General features: G+C 37.2%; 1 protein-coding gene across 1 annotated transcript; it reads right to left on the bottom strand.

Annotated features, from left to right (window-relative positions):
- Positions 1-3,978: 3,978 nt before the first annotated feature.
- On the bottom strand, positions 3,979-7,217 carry LOC116712943 (G-protein coupled receptor 4-like). The gene is made up of 5 exons (XM_032552849.1): positions 7,163-7,217; positions 6,845-6,971; positions 6,230-6,451; positions 4,923-5,101; positions 3,979-4,839 (listed from the first exon to the last, which is right to left on the bottom strand). Exons 3-5 carry the CDS (start codon positions 6,434-6,436, stop codon positions 4,296-4,298), a joined length of 930 nt encoding a protein of 309 aa, XP_032408740.1. The 5' UTR covers positions 6,437-6,451; positions 6,845-6,971; positions 7,163-7,217; the 3' UTR covers positions 3,979-4,295.
- Positions 7,218-13,449: the final 6,232 nt, after the last annotated feature.

The raw sequence follows: 13,449 nt of genomic DNA, 5'->3' as shown, positions 1-13,449 counted from the left end.
GAGTCAAAGGAAATCCGAAACAAAGGGTGATCAAATTTCCCCAGATCAAGATTTGAAGATATACTTTGTTCTCTTCATAAAAACTGTCATTGGTTCTGTTAGATGCATCAATGAAGTTGAAGATGTACTGATTGAGGTTTTCTTTCTTTGAGGTTCTGCTGATGAGAGAATCTCCCATTCTTCAATATCAAACCTGCACGAGCAATAATGAATAACGGAGACTTGATTTTTCTCTTAGCTTATTTCATGAAAGTTGTATTAAATTTCTTTTTAAGGAGAAATCCTAAGAAAAGCTCATGTGTAAGAAATCTGTTTAGTACAAAAATAAAGCATATGGTAAAGATAAACAGTAATTCTTGAAAGTAATGATTGGAAAATTATCCAATATTAAGTATGTGCTCAGTTTCTTACTATATTACAGGCATGCAGGTAAATGTTATTTCTAATGTGGCTCAGCAGCTCCATGAAATTAAACACATAGGATACACTATTCAGCACGTATTAAATTTAATGTGTCTTTATTTCATTTCTGTACATTAAAAGAAAACAAATATATATTTACCTTTGAAAGTTTAAAGATCCTGAAATGATTCCTGTTTTCAGCCAGTTCTCTTCTCATCTCAACGGTCTGCAGTCTGAACAGTCTCTATATATACGAACCACATGGTGTCGGAAACAATGACATCTGACTTCTGTATTAAAGGAAATGGGCACAGAGATGATGTAATAAGTATATTTTCTTTAGAAACAGGAAGAAAACGTCTTCTAAGATCATAAAAAAATTTTAAACTCAGTATCATGAACCAACTTGTGTAAAATTTAATTCAGTTAATTTTTCTAGCACCAATTAACAAGAAATATCCTCTCTATGTTCTTTGCAAAAAAAAAATGTACTGAAGCTTTTATCACTTGTTTTAACCTGTTTATCTTAAATGCAACAGATTAAACCAGCATGTTTTGGACACTGCTGTCATCTCTAACTTTAGAAAAGGAAAGCTGCAGTCATGAAAACATTTCACATTAACTTATAGAGATGCATGCAACAGGGACAACATGGACATGCTGGTGCAGGATGCTCTGCATTGCTCTCTTTTGCTCTTGCTTCATTACCCATGTTGGTTCTTCCATCTTCCTTTATGTGCTGTTAGCTGGTGGGCTATGACTCAAGATGTGTTCGGCCAACTGTGGCCCACAGAGACACTGGAGCGGCTCGCTTTATGTTGGTCTCCCTGCAGCTAACGCACCAGAAATGATCGCAAAAGTAATTTCAATTAAATTATATTAAAAATAATAATAACCCCATTAAAACTTTATTTATTTTCCTCCTGCTATTTAATATTCCACAGGTGAAGAGAGAAAAGGGTTCTGAACACACAGAGACAGGAAGTGAGGTGAGAATGTTTCACAAAATGACACCTTCAAAATTTCTCATAATTTTAGAGCAAAATCTTTCAGATATTTCCAATATGGCTGCTGTCTCAGCTCACTCACTTTGCAGCTTTACTGCAATGGATCCAACATATTTTTATAGGATGAGCAAAAATATGTCTTAAGATGAAGGTTATGCTCCTTTCAGAGGTTTGTGGAACAGAAGTATTACATCATTGGTTACACTCTCATATTCCCCATATTCCAGCATAATTTCTCTCTACTGACTTTCTTCAGCTTGAACAAATTGTCAGAGATTAACATAGTGCACCATTCTGTCTGAATTCAACGCTGACTGAAACACAAGTTAAATAAATTAGAAATAATAAAAAACGAAAGACAAAAGTTGAGCTGGGATGTTGGGTAGGAGTCTATATCTATAGGGTTGAAATTGTCACAGTAACCACAAAACTCAGTATATTTAATCGTTTTTAAAAGAGTAAAAACCATCAAAGGCAAAACATGAGGATGAGAAACCAAGAGAAACTGTTTCACCTTCAACAGCCAATCTTTCCAACATTTTCAGACAGAAGTAACAGATGAAAAGATTTTAAACAATTCAGATTCTGGGACAGATTAAAGGTCAAAATGTGTCCCACATGTAACGTCCACAACCCGACATTTAAAACCATTACAGTGCAGCAGATTCAGAGCTGTAAGAAATTGAAATGAATTTCTGAGGTTTGACTTCAAGTAGCAGCAGAAAGTAAAGAATGAATCTGTTAGAAAATATAAATGAAAACCTTCTAATGCTGTAAAATGAGCTACAATCATCAAAATATTTCTAAACTAAATATAAAAATCAAGTTTACTGAACCTCAGCACACTATAATACGCTTCCAGGTTTGTGGTGCATAGAAGCTGAATGCTGCTTCCCCTCATTTGGTTCTGGTTCTGGTGAAGCACAGCAGAATCAGAACCAGAAGTCCTGAGGGGTCTGGAAGGTTGATACAACAACAGCAGATCTTTAATGTATTGTGGTCCTAAGCCGTTCAGTGATTTATAAACTAACATCAGTATTTTAAAGTCTATTCTCTGAGCTACAGGAACCAGTGGAGGGACTGTAGAACTGGTGTGTTGTGCTCTAACTTCCTGGTTCTAGTCAGAACTCCAGCAGCAGCAGCGTTCTGGATCAGCTGCAGCTGGAGGATTGATTTGTTAGGCCGACCTGTGAAGACGCTGTTGCAGTAATCAATGCAATCAAAGGTAAACACATGGTTGGTGTTGGTTTGCGATCCAAAATCAGACAAGTCCAGCCATTATAGAGCTCTAAATCTTTTCTTTATCAGTTCTTTGCACATTACACTACCATTTTCACACTGACAAACATTCCAAACAAGAGGGAGCCACCCCTCTGATTCAAACCACCTGGCTTTTAAAGCATGGCCAGGACTAATTTAGGGGCGGAGACAACAATTACATTTCCAGGTAAACGAAAGAACAAACATTTGTGCTAAACAATATTCCTGAACAAATATTTACAGAATTACAACTAGCAATTTAACAAAAACAAAAATAAGCTGGGACCAAACAAAAAATAAAACAAACATCTCTCCTCCTTCTCAAACAATGGACCTTCCCAGTAAGGTAAATTGGAAGCACCAGGTCCTAGGCATCACTGCTCATGGGCGCGCCTCCATGGCAGCACATGACCTCAAAGGAAAGAGAGGATGATCAAAACAAAATATTAAATAAAGCAACAATACAGGAAGCACAAAAAACAACACCTGTTGAGGGGGGTAAATCCCTCACAGCTGGGTTTCTCTAGGTCTTGCTGAGACTTTAGTCATTAAATGTATTTTCATGCCAACAAAGTGAACATTTTCTAGCTCATAATTCTTTTCCTCATGAATTCCAATAATAAAAAAATCTGGCAGACTAAAATAAGCTTCATGAAGTTCATGGTTGTGTATGATTTTCAGATGGTGAAAAGTCCAAAAATTAAATAAACTAAAACGGCTTGGATAGGAAATGTTGCTGTCGCCACAAACAACAGAGTTTTTTAAAATGTCAGCCATTTCCTGTTTCTGCACAGTTCTGAGAAACTAAACAGAAGTTTTTGTTGACCACAAGTAGAGATGGTTTTATCAGTTGTAAAAGATTGCTTAACCTAATAACACTGCAAATAATAAAAACTAATAGAATATATTAACATTAATATTTAAAAAAACATAAAATAGAACTGTTGGCAGAATTTAAATGCAACAACTTTAAGTCATCCACCTACTGGGAGGATTTGGAGTCATTATGTTTTTAATTTAAATTTTTCTATTAATTTAAAGAACTCTCTTTTCTGATTAAATATTTTTCTACAAATTGAACATTCAATAAAATTCCACTGATTTTACGTGTCTGTTTTTTTCAAGTGGATATACTGTATGTCGTTCAGAATTAATTAAATTACTGAAAAGTTTTTATTTAATCCACAGCTAAAAATAGTCACACAGTTTTCAGCATTTTCTGATGACAAAACGTTTTAAAATAAAAACTGTTTTTGCAACACCTTCTGTTGTACCTAATTAAATTTAATGTGTGAAATAAACAAAGATAAACAGTTTATGAAAGTTTATTTTAAATATGTCTGAGATACAGAAGTTGCTATAAACAGAATTCAATTTTCAACTCTTTTAATCTTAAACTGATTTTTTGAAAAACTGCATAAAAGTGGCAACAGTAAGAACATTTAGGCACTCAATCCCTGAAATACAGGGATAATTTCTTCAGTTGTTGTGTTTTAATTTTCAAAGGACAATAAAAGAATCATGAAGAATTCAATATCATTCAAATGAAATCAATCTCTTTTGCAAGAAATCCAGAACAATAGTCAGAGAAAGTAAGATGTAAAGATATTTATCCATCTGTGGCACCTAAACAGCTGTAGTGTGCAGAGCAGACATGTTATCATCATCAATGCTGCTGATCTTCTGATTCTCAGACATTTTACAGGAACACAGTGAAGCTAAAATCTTATCAACTTCACTTTTCCTCAGAAAAATATACAAAGCTGAGTCTGCAAGAGGATTTAGACATTGACAAACTGTAGCCACAGCTTCAAAAATTACATTTTTCTTAACTTCCTCCAAAACTAAACATAATACAACAGGCAGAAAAAGTAGAATATATGTAAGCAACACCACAACCAGGACTGAAAAGATTCGATGTTTCTCATCAGCAGCGACACTGCGAGTTTCAGACAGAGCTTTAATGGTCCCAACCAGGCAGAAGATGAACAAGGGAAGAGGGAGGAGGAGAAACACACCCAATATGGTTCCACTGGTCTTTAGTTCCAGGGGAAGATAAACGCTCAAGATAAAAATAACAGAAAGGATCCAGACTGCAACGCAGACCAACACAGATGTCTTGATGTTTTTTCTCAATCTGTACCACAGCGGCTTGGCAACCATCAGATACCTGGAAAAAAAGACAAATGTTGTTGGGCATTGATGTAATGGTGTCAGACAGAAACACAGATATAAAGGAATGCAGATAGTTACCTTTCCAGGGAAACACACATCATGAATCCAACACTGGTTATCAAGCCAAACCGGAAAGCAAAGAGAAAGGAGACATTAGGACCTTCATGTAACATCAGAGGAATTCTGCTGCAGAGCTGGATGAGATCCGAGATCAGAAGGTTGAGGATGTAAACTGGAGCAACATGATCTTTCTTCACCTGCAGGGGGACAAAAAGAAAAGGAAATAAAGACAGAACCAAAATTGATGTAGTTAGTAGATTTTAGTTCCACAAACATTCTTCTGTCCTGCTGTTTTCCTGGCATGTGTTTTTATTTGCTAGATGACAGAGAATGTCCGCTCAGCAGCAGAGGAGGATGGAGGAATATTCATGGCCAGAGCTGGAGATCAACTCTGGCTTCCCCAAATGTTCTCTAAAGCACCAAGCCTAAAAGAGTCCTGCTGTGGCTGGATGTTGCCCCGAGACTTCAGTCATCAACTCAAACTGACAGAAGCTCTGTTACTCTAACACACAGCAGGCATTCCCAGCAATGTAATTTACAGCGTTACTCACATCAGTATTCATTTCTCATGTTTATCAGAATCATTAAACATAAATTAGAGTCTGTTTTTCTAAGCAATAGTAACATTTTAAAGGTGAAGTTGAGTAAATATTTCACCTTGTTTAAGAATTTAATCATTAATACTAAACAATCAACAGGATGATATTTCTGAGTTCATATATGAGCCCTAAAAGGAGACCCAGCTTTTCCACAACAACTGCATCTCAATGACGGTTTTCAGGCTCACCTTTACTGAATAAATTATTGGATTACAACAGATCGCTATGAATAATTACAGAACAGAAAAAGTATGTAATGTTATTTATGCTGACGTGTGTGTTACCTTTACAACATGGACAACTTTGTCAAGGTAATATACAAATTATGAAAAAAAAAATCCCTATGATCTCTTGTGGGTCAAATCAAATGAGACAGGTAGAAAAAAACAGGATTAAATGAAATGATACAGCTGAATCAAAATTCATGGCTACAGCCCCAGGAATCATTGTAATGCTAAAGAACTCATGTGATCAGCAGCCAATACAGTCAGGAGAAACATGGCTCAGCGGTCAGGTGTTCACTGACGCCACGGCAAAAACTGGTCAAAACATGGAAATGAAAATTGTCTCAGTTCACAGCAAATACTCACTTTGAGTAGTTTACAATTCACATTTTTATTAGGAGTGGTCCTGCCTTTTGCAAAGTAATGAATAGATTAGTAATAATATCTTGACTTATTTCATAAAATAACATTTGGCTTCACAGTGTAGTAACTGTGTACTCACCATTGATAAAACAGCAAACATCGTCACTAGAGTCAATGGAAGCCCAACACAGATAGTGATCCAATCCACCACATCCACATATTGATAAACAAGCTTTGTGAATTCATCATCATAACCGTTATTATTGTTAAATGCTTCACTGTGGTTGGAGATGCTCTGATTGACGCTTTGGTTCCCTGAGGTGTTGCTGACGACGATATTCTCCATTCTTCAGTGTCAAACCTGCATGAGCAAAATAATGAATAATGGAGACTTTATTTTCCTTCAGCAACACTTTAACAACACTTACGATCTATGCTAAGTCTAAGAGAAAAATCAATACCTATAGAGATTGTTTTGTAAAGAATGTTGAGAATATGCATTTTTTGTGTTTTTACTGAAATGCAAATAGGTTTACTTAGTTGCCTGATTATCTGTTATAGATTGTTTTTTCTGCAATTCTCTATGGAAAATTATCCATATTTGAAGCAAGTGGACAGTTTCTACCTGGAACTATTGGCACATATTTTATCTGTTTTCTCATTAAATTGAACATATGGAATATATTTTTCCTCAGCAGCATTAGATTGAATGTGTTTTCCTAATTTCTGTGCATGACATAAAAAATATATTTACCTTTTCAAAGTTTATAGGTCCTGAAATGATTCGTTCTCAAACATTTATCCTTCTCATCAGGTCTGCAGCCGGTGCACACTGTGTTTGCATGCTACACCACATACAGGCTGACCAACGACATCTGACGCTGCATTAAAGAGATGGTTTGACAAGTTGATTATCTTTACCAGCAGGAAGGAAGCATCCTTTAAGATCATAACAAAATGTATCAGTTTTCAAAAACACAACTTTTAACTAAATTCAGTTCAGCCATATGGTGCCAACAAATATCCTCTCAGTGATCTTTCAATGTACATTTCACCTATATACACATTTTACCTCTTTCTGTTAAATCCAACAGTTTAAGTCATGCATGTTATGGGACACTCAGCGCCTCTCTGCATCTCTAACTTCTATAAATGTTAAAGAAGCAAAGCTGCAGTCATGGAAACATTTCACTTTAACAGATACAGATGCATGCAACAGGAACCAGTATGGGCATGCTGGATGCAGGATGTACTGCATTGGTCTCTTCTGCTAATACTTCTTCATTCATGTTGGTTCTTTGTGTGGGCTGTGACAATCAAATAAGTGGTGGACCAACTGTGGGTAACAGAGACTGATGGGTCCCTTCTTGTTGGCATCTCTACAGCTAACAGAAAGGATTTCACTGTTTTAACAAACTGAGCTTCATTCATTTCATGTAAAACTCATTGACAATAACTCTTAAAATTTAAACTTATTTTTCTCTTCCTCCCTCTTAGTTTATTGCACAAGTGAAAAGAGATGTGGTCAGATGAAGTGGGTTCTGTCAAACAGAGAGGAAGTGAAGGGAGAAGAGCTTCACAAAAATACACGTCCACAATTTTGTTTCATAACAGAGCAGCTTCTTTGAAACAATACCCATAAGTCACCTGTCTCATCTTACCTATGTTGAGGCTTTACATCTTTGCATCCAATACATTTTTTATATGACAAACAATATCACTTCTTAAATATGTTTAGGCTCAGTTTATGTTTGTTAATGAGGTTATGCCTCTTTCCCTCTTTCAGATGTTTAAAGTCCAACAATCTCACATCTCAGATGACACTGGGCTAATATTTACCTACATGTAATTTTCTGGTTAACAAAAGCAAAGCAAGGCTTTTCTTTTTTCTGTGACAAAAACTGAATGTCACAATAAACCTAATTTGTAAGACACAATAAATAATGACATCTTGATAAAACAAGGCAACAATTTAATTCAAGATCAGTTAGGCAGCATTTTAAAATGAAAGTGAAGCTCAAGCTATCCAAAGAAGCAAAACCAAGAGTTGAACACTGATAGCAATGCATATTGTCTGCCTTGCATTAAAAAGGTTTCAACAGTTTTACAACATTAAACACATAAACTAATTTGTAAATCATTTAATCTAACCAACAGACCAATAATCTAATAAGTGGATAATTTACCTTTTGCTTTGCTAAATTTGTTCAGCCAGAGAAATACCTCCCAGAGTGCTGACATCTGTCTAACTGGCCAGCTGAAAAGGAAACTGCTGTTTTGCAAGCTTCAATTTAAGCTTTTTTTTCTGTAGCACTTAGGAGAGCTGGTCACACAAAAGTCATTAAATTAAAGCTTTGAAAGGGATGTTAGCAGTTAATGCATTGGCTTTAATGTTTCCTGCAAGAAAAAACTCAGTATTGAGGAAATGTTATGAATAAATGATGTTTCCTGTAAGTGTGTTGTCAATAGTGATGTTACGTGATGTGCCGAGGCTTCGAGGCCTGTGTCGAGTAATGGAGGGGGCGTTTCCGTAAAGCGCGTATCGAAGCTTGCTTCATTTAGGGGAGGAGCTGAAAACGATGACGTCCGAAGCCTCGCTGCCCGGCTGTACCACGTGACTGCTTCGGGAAGTGGTTCAGAGTTTGGCGCGGGGTTTGACAGCTTTAGAAACCCCACAGGCTCCATTCAAAATGTGGGTTGTTGTAGGCAAGTTGGGTCAGTTGAGAGAGTGGATAGAGTTTTGATAGTTTGGATAGCAGAGTGGATAGTGGTTATTTAGTTTGAGACAGTTAGTTTGGTGTTTGGAGAGTTTAGGGGGGGGGGGGGGGGGGGGGGGGGGAGAGAGAGAGAGAGAGAGAGAGAGAGATTAATAGATAGGAGATTTAGGAGCGCGAGGACAGGATAGGAGTAGGATGGAGCCGGCGAGAAAGAGGAGGGTTTCCCCTATGTGGGAACATTTTGATTTGCTAAGCCCTAACAAGGTAAGGTGAACTGAACATTTGCAGAGGCATTATGTTTGCTTATGAGGAACTGTATTTTTCACTGTTTCTTATTTTCTGTAAAGGTGAGGTGTTTATTGTGCTCCATAAGTTGGGGTACAATAATAACACCTCATCCATGTAGTGTCAAAAAAGAGAAATCATTTGAAACCAAAAGCTGTGGAGAAATTGTTGTTTCTTAATAAAAATGCATGAAATCATCCAAGTTACACAAACATACACAAATTCACTACCCCTCCCTAGTTCCACAAGCACTTTCACTGTCCTCTGCCTGATTAAGCCCAGGCCATTTTTCTAGAGTCACAGAAAAACTTTATTACACAACATGCCATATCACATGACACTACTATTTTGGGAATAATTACACACAGAGAATACATTCAAACAATATTTTATTATACACATATGTGTATACATAATTTATGTAGACAAATGATTTCGTCCTACACCTTTTGTGAAGTCATTCCCAAGAGCCTTAATAGACAAAAATTCAATGCATCACACGTGTTAAGATACAGCTGGCTGTGATTATACACCTGGCCAGTAGGTGGTTTCGTGTGCACATGAAGCTTCAAGAAATGAACCCTTTCTCGAACCAGTTGGCTCAAGTGGTTCAATGCCTCATGAGGCTTCATCTCACCATCACTAGTTGTCAAGTCTAGTCAAGTCAAAGTTAATTTCTGTAGCACATTTACAGCAGCTGGCGTTGTGAAAAGTATTTAGTGTTCATCCTGTCTTTATTCAACCTTAAGAAATACAGAGATTATTAGCTATGTATAAAAATATATAATCCTTAATAACGCAGTGTTAAATACAAACTCATTTTGGAACAGATACAGTTAATAAAAATATCAGTCACTGGGCTCCACTCAGCAGATCTTAAGGATGACACAGAGTTAAACAAAGAATAAAGTGCTAGATCTGCTTTTATCCATGTCTCACTCTGCACACATGCTAAGGGGTGTCGGCCTGCTGTTATCAGTTTACCCATGACTATGTGTGACTGGAGTTGGTGCTGGTTAGGATTGTGTGAGTGTGCAGCAGTATGTGTGGAAGCAGATGAAAGTGATAGAGACAATCTCCCTGGTGAGGTGGCCAAAAACCACCCAACCCTCACCACTCAGTGTGGTGCACATGGATCCTAAACTAAAATATGGCGGGCACTTCTTTCTGACCGTTGCCTAGTTCTGCCCCCCCAGCAGAACGCCATGTCTCCAGTAACGGTCCGCGTCCCTCAGTCTGAAACTCCATCTGTGTTTTACATATGTAACCAGGTGAAAGAATGGGTGCATGTCAGAACTGTATTTTGTAAACCCTGTTTTGCTTTGTTTCGCCAACTGGTTGCAATTCTTGTTTTTGCCAGCATGTGGTGCTGCTTTACAGAGAGGTCAAAATATTTCAGGAAGTAGAAAAAAACCTCTTGTGTATGTATCGTGGCATTCTTTGAAAAGCGGAAGAGAAGGACATTTTGTGTGCCGAGACCTGGTGAAAAAGATGACTACATGGCCACCAGGGCGAGAATCCAAGTGTTCGGTAATGTCGAAGCTGAATTATCTTCCGTGAACAAAGTTAAGGAGAGGATGTTAATGTTATGTTTTTCTTTGTTTGTCCTCTAGAAGTGCCACTGCCGTTTATTACACCCTTTGTAAGAGTTTAGTTTTGTATGTGAAGCTACGTTGCTACATGTGAGCCCGCCATTTCCACCGAAGCCGAGGCTTTATATCAACAGAATACGGGTCATTTACATTTTGTTTCTTTGCAACTCAGAAAGAGAGAAAAAGTGTTTTTTTTTTATTTAAAAACAATAAAGGACCCATTTTATTTGAAGCTCCGTGTGCTGCATTACTCCCGGCTTCACATAAAACATGCCAAAGCTAATGAGACACTAAGTTTGAAGTGATTAAACATAGTAAAAATATGGCTAATAAGAATAGAAACTATAAAAGCATGTCTAATCTTCATGGCAACCAGTCAGGTGTGCAAGAGACCTGGTTTACTGAGCACCACCTTTAAGACACAGCGCCTCACAGATCATCCCTTCCCCATACTCCCACATTCAGCTCCTTCAGACTAGACCATACTTTGGTCTGAAGTGTTCAGATTACCAAAGACTTTGTTTTGAAGATGCTGCTGAAGCTGGTGGGACAGAGAGTCATTATCCACAATGAAGTCTAAGAAAACATGACTAAGTCAGAAAACATGATCCCTGCAGACCCCACATGTGTCAGGGTTGCTCAACGGCCCTCCTACGTCCGTTGCCTGCACCACCTTTTCTTTGAAAAGTTGAAGTTGTTCAACAATCCGTTTCCAAATAAGGCATTGATCATCCCTACTCTCCTGTTAGTTCCCTTAACCTTTTACCTACCATCTACCTCCAACACATCAATGATCTTTAATTGCAGTTACATCTTCTACACCAGCGTTTCCCAATTCCGGTCCTCAGGCCCCCCTGCTCTGCATGTTTTAGATGTGCCTCTATTCCAGAGCAGCTGATTCAAATGATTTCATGACCATCAAGTGCTGCAGAAACCTGTTGATCACCCATATATTCAATCCAGGAGTGTAGCAGAAGGGAAACACCTAAAACATGCAGGGCAGGGAGGCCTGAGGACCGGAATTGGGAAACGCTGTTCTACACCATTTCAAGTTCAATGTCAAAATTACATTTATAACTTCTTTAGCTTCTCTGATTTAGTTTTCATTTATAATTTACTGTTACAACCCCCCACAAAACCAATAAGGATAAAGTCTGGCACTGGGTGTAACTCAAAAAGAAGGGAACCTAAACAGTTGGTGTCAGTACCAAAAATATAGTTTAATTTACAGTTCAAGTAAAATGTCACTCACAGTAAACAAACACAGGGAAGCTTTAAACTTCAGGGTCTCCAAGGCCAAAACAACAAACATAACATCCCGCTCTTAATTGTAAAATAGAAACACTTTCTAGAAGAGAACTGAAAAAGAAAGTACAATACCTGAACTCCCTGACTAACCAAAAAACAGGAGAAAACAGTTAAAGAAAATGGCAGAGAACCCCTACCAGCTTCCACTGTGAATCGAAACAAAACTTTAGTTATACACTTGCTGCTTCACAAGAAGGCTCACAGCAAAACCATCCAAAGTCTCCACAAACAATCAGCTCACTGACAAGATCACATCAGATCAAGGCCCAAGGAAAAAGGGATCTGACATCTCCGGTTGAAGCTCTTTATGGGGTGGCTGACGAGCTCCAACACATTGCACCTGTGGCAGCCAGGTAAAGCTGAAACACAAAGGAAGAGCTCTCTCATGAAGAGAGCCCCTAGTGGTCAGTGACCGTAACAATTACCATAACTTATTAGTTACTCTTATTATAATCTTAATGTGAGTTATTACAGATGTTTTCTGAAAGGAAACCAAGAATAATCCATGATTCTAATTATTTGATACCAAAGTTACAGTTACTTGTTTTACTTGTATTTCCACAAATGTAAGTGTAAGTATTATTACAAGCAAACCAATATTAATATAAGTATTTTACTTTGAATCTTAACCAATTACTCAAAATGTTTAGACTTCATTCTTTAAAACTTTCTTGCATTGAAATAAGGAATAATCTAATCTATTTTTATAAATCTGCAGGTTGGAAACTTAGTTCCTCTTCTTCCAGGAAACCTGCTTTTCCTGTTTCATGACTCTCTCTGTCTGAATATGATTTCTGATGATTGATAGAAAAAAGAAATAGAATTAATGCAAAGTTTACAGGAGACAAAAACAACACACAGCCAGATTGATTTTATTGAAGTTTAAGTTTACTGTTGGGCCTTGATGTCACTTGTGTGATTAATTTTAAAGGTAACTTTATTTATTATTACTGTTAAACTAAAATCTCCAGCATGGGGAAGTGAGATGATCTCAGGTTTTCTTCACACCCCCTCCTCGAGGTCAGACCTTTCACATGCTGGGACTCCATCTCCCTCCTGCAGGTCTGTGTCTCATCCCCTGGAAAGAGAAGAAGTTCGTCTGGGATGTGAAGATGCAGATTCTTCATCCTCAGTTGGGCTCAGTATAATCATCAAAACTCCACTTCTCTTTAAACTGCACACAAACTGTTGGACTTTTACCCTCAGGTCAGAGTTTTATACTTGTCTTTTACTACTTTTTTGTTTCAAGAAATGGTAAAAATAAAAAAATAAAAAATAGAACACTTACAAGATTGGTACCAAAGGTTTTTTATTTATTTATTTTCCATATTCATTTACATAATTCACTTTATTGTGTTTATCAGTGATTTAAATCAAGTATAATGCAAATAGTAATGATATTCAAGGTTTAATACATGCAAAGCCAAAATTCAACAAGACAAAGAATTTGTTGGGTA

The sequence above is a fragment of the Xiphophorus hellerii genome, chromosome 22, assembly GCF_003331165.1.
Source record: "Xiphophorus hellerii strain 12219 chromosome 22, Xiphophorus_hellerii-4.1, whole genome shotgun sequence".
Taxonomy (NCBI): Eukaryota; Metazoa; Chordata; class Actinopteri; order Cyprinodontiformes; family Poeciliidae; genus Xiphophorus; species Xiphophorus hellerii.
The sequence above is the reverse complement of the archived record's forward strand: the minus strand, read 5'-3'. Positions and strand labels throughout refer to the sequence as shown.

What these genes read in the sequence shown, in the direction of transcription:
- LOC116712943 (XM_032552849.1), bottom strand. Translation starts at nt 6,436, where the DNA reads ATGGAGAATATCGTCGTCAGCAACACCTCAGGGAACCAAAGCGTCAAT. An exon ending in TGTTTGCTGTTTTATCAATG is followed by an intron (nt 5,102 to 6,229) that starts GTGAGTACACAG and finishes GTCCCCCTGCAG; the next exon opens with GTGAAGAAAGATCATGTTGC. An exon ending in ATGTGTGTTTCCCTGGAAAG is followed by an intron (nt 4,840 to 4,922) that starts GTAACTATCTGC and finishes CTTTTTTTCCAG; the next exon opens with GTATCTGATGGTTGCCAAGC.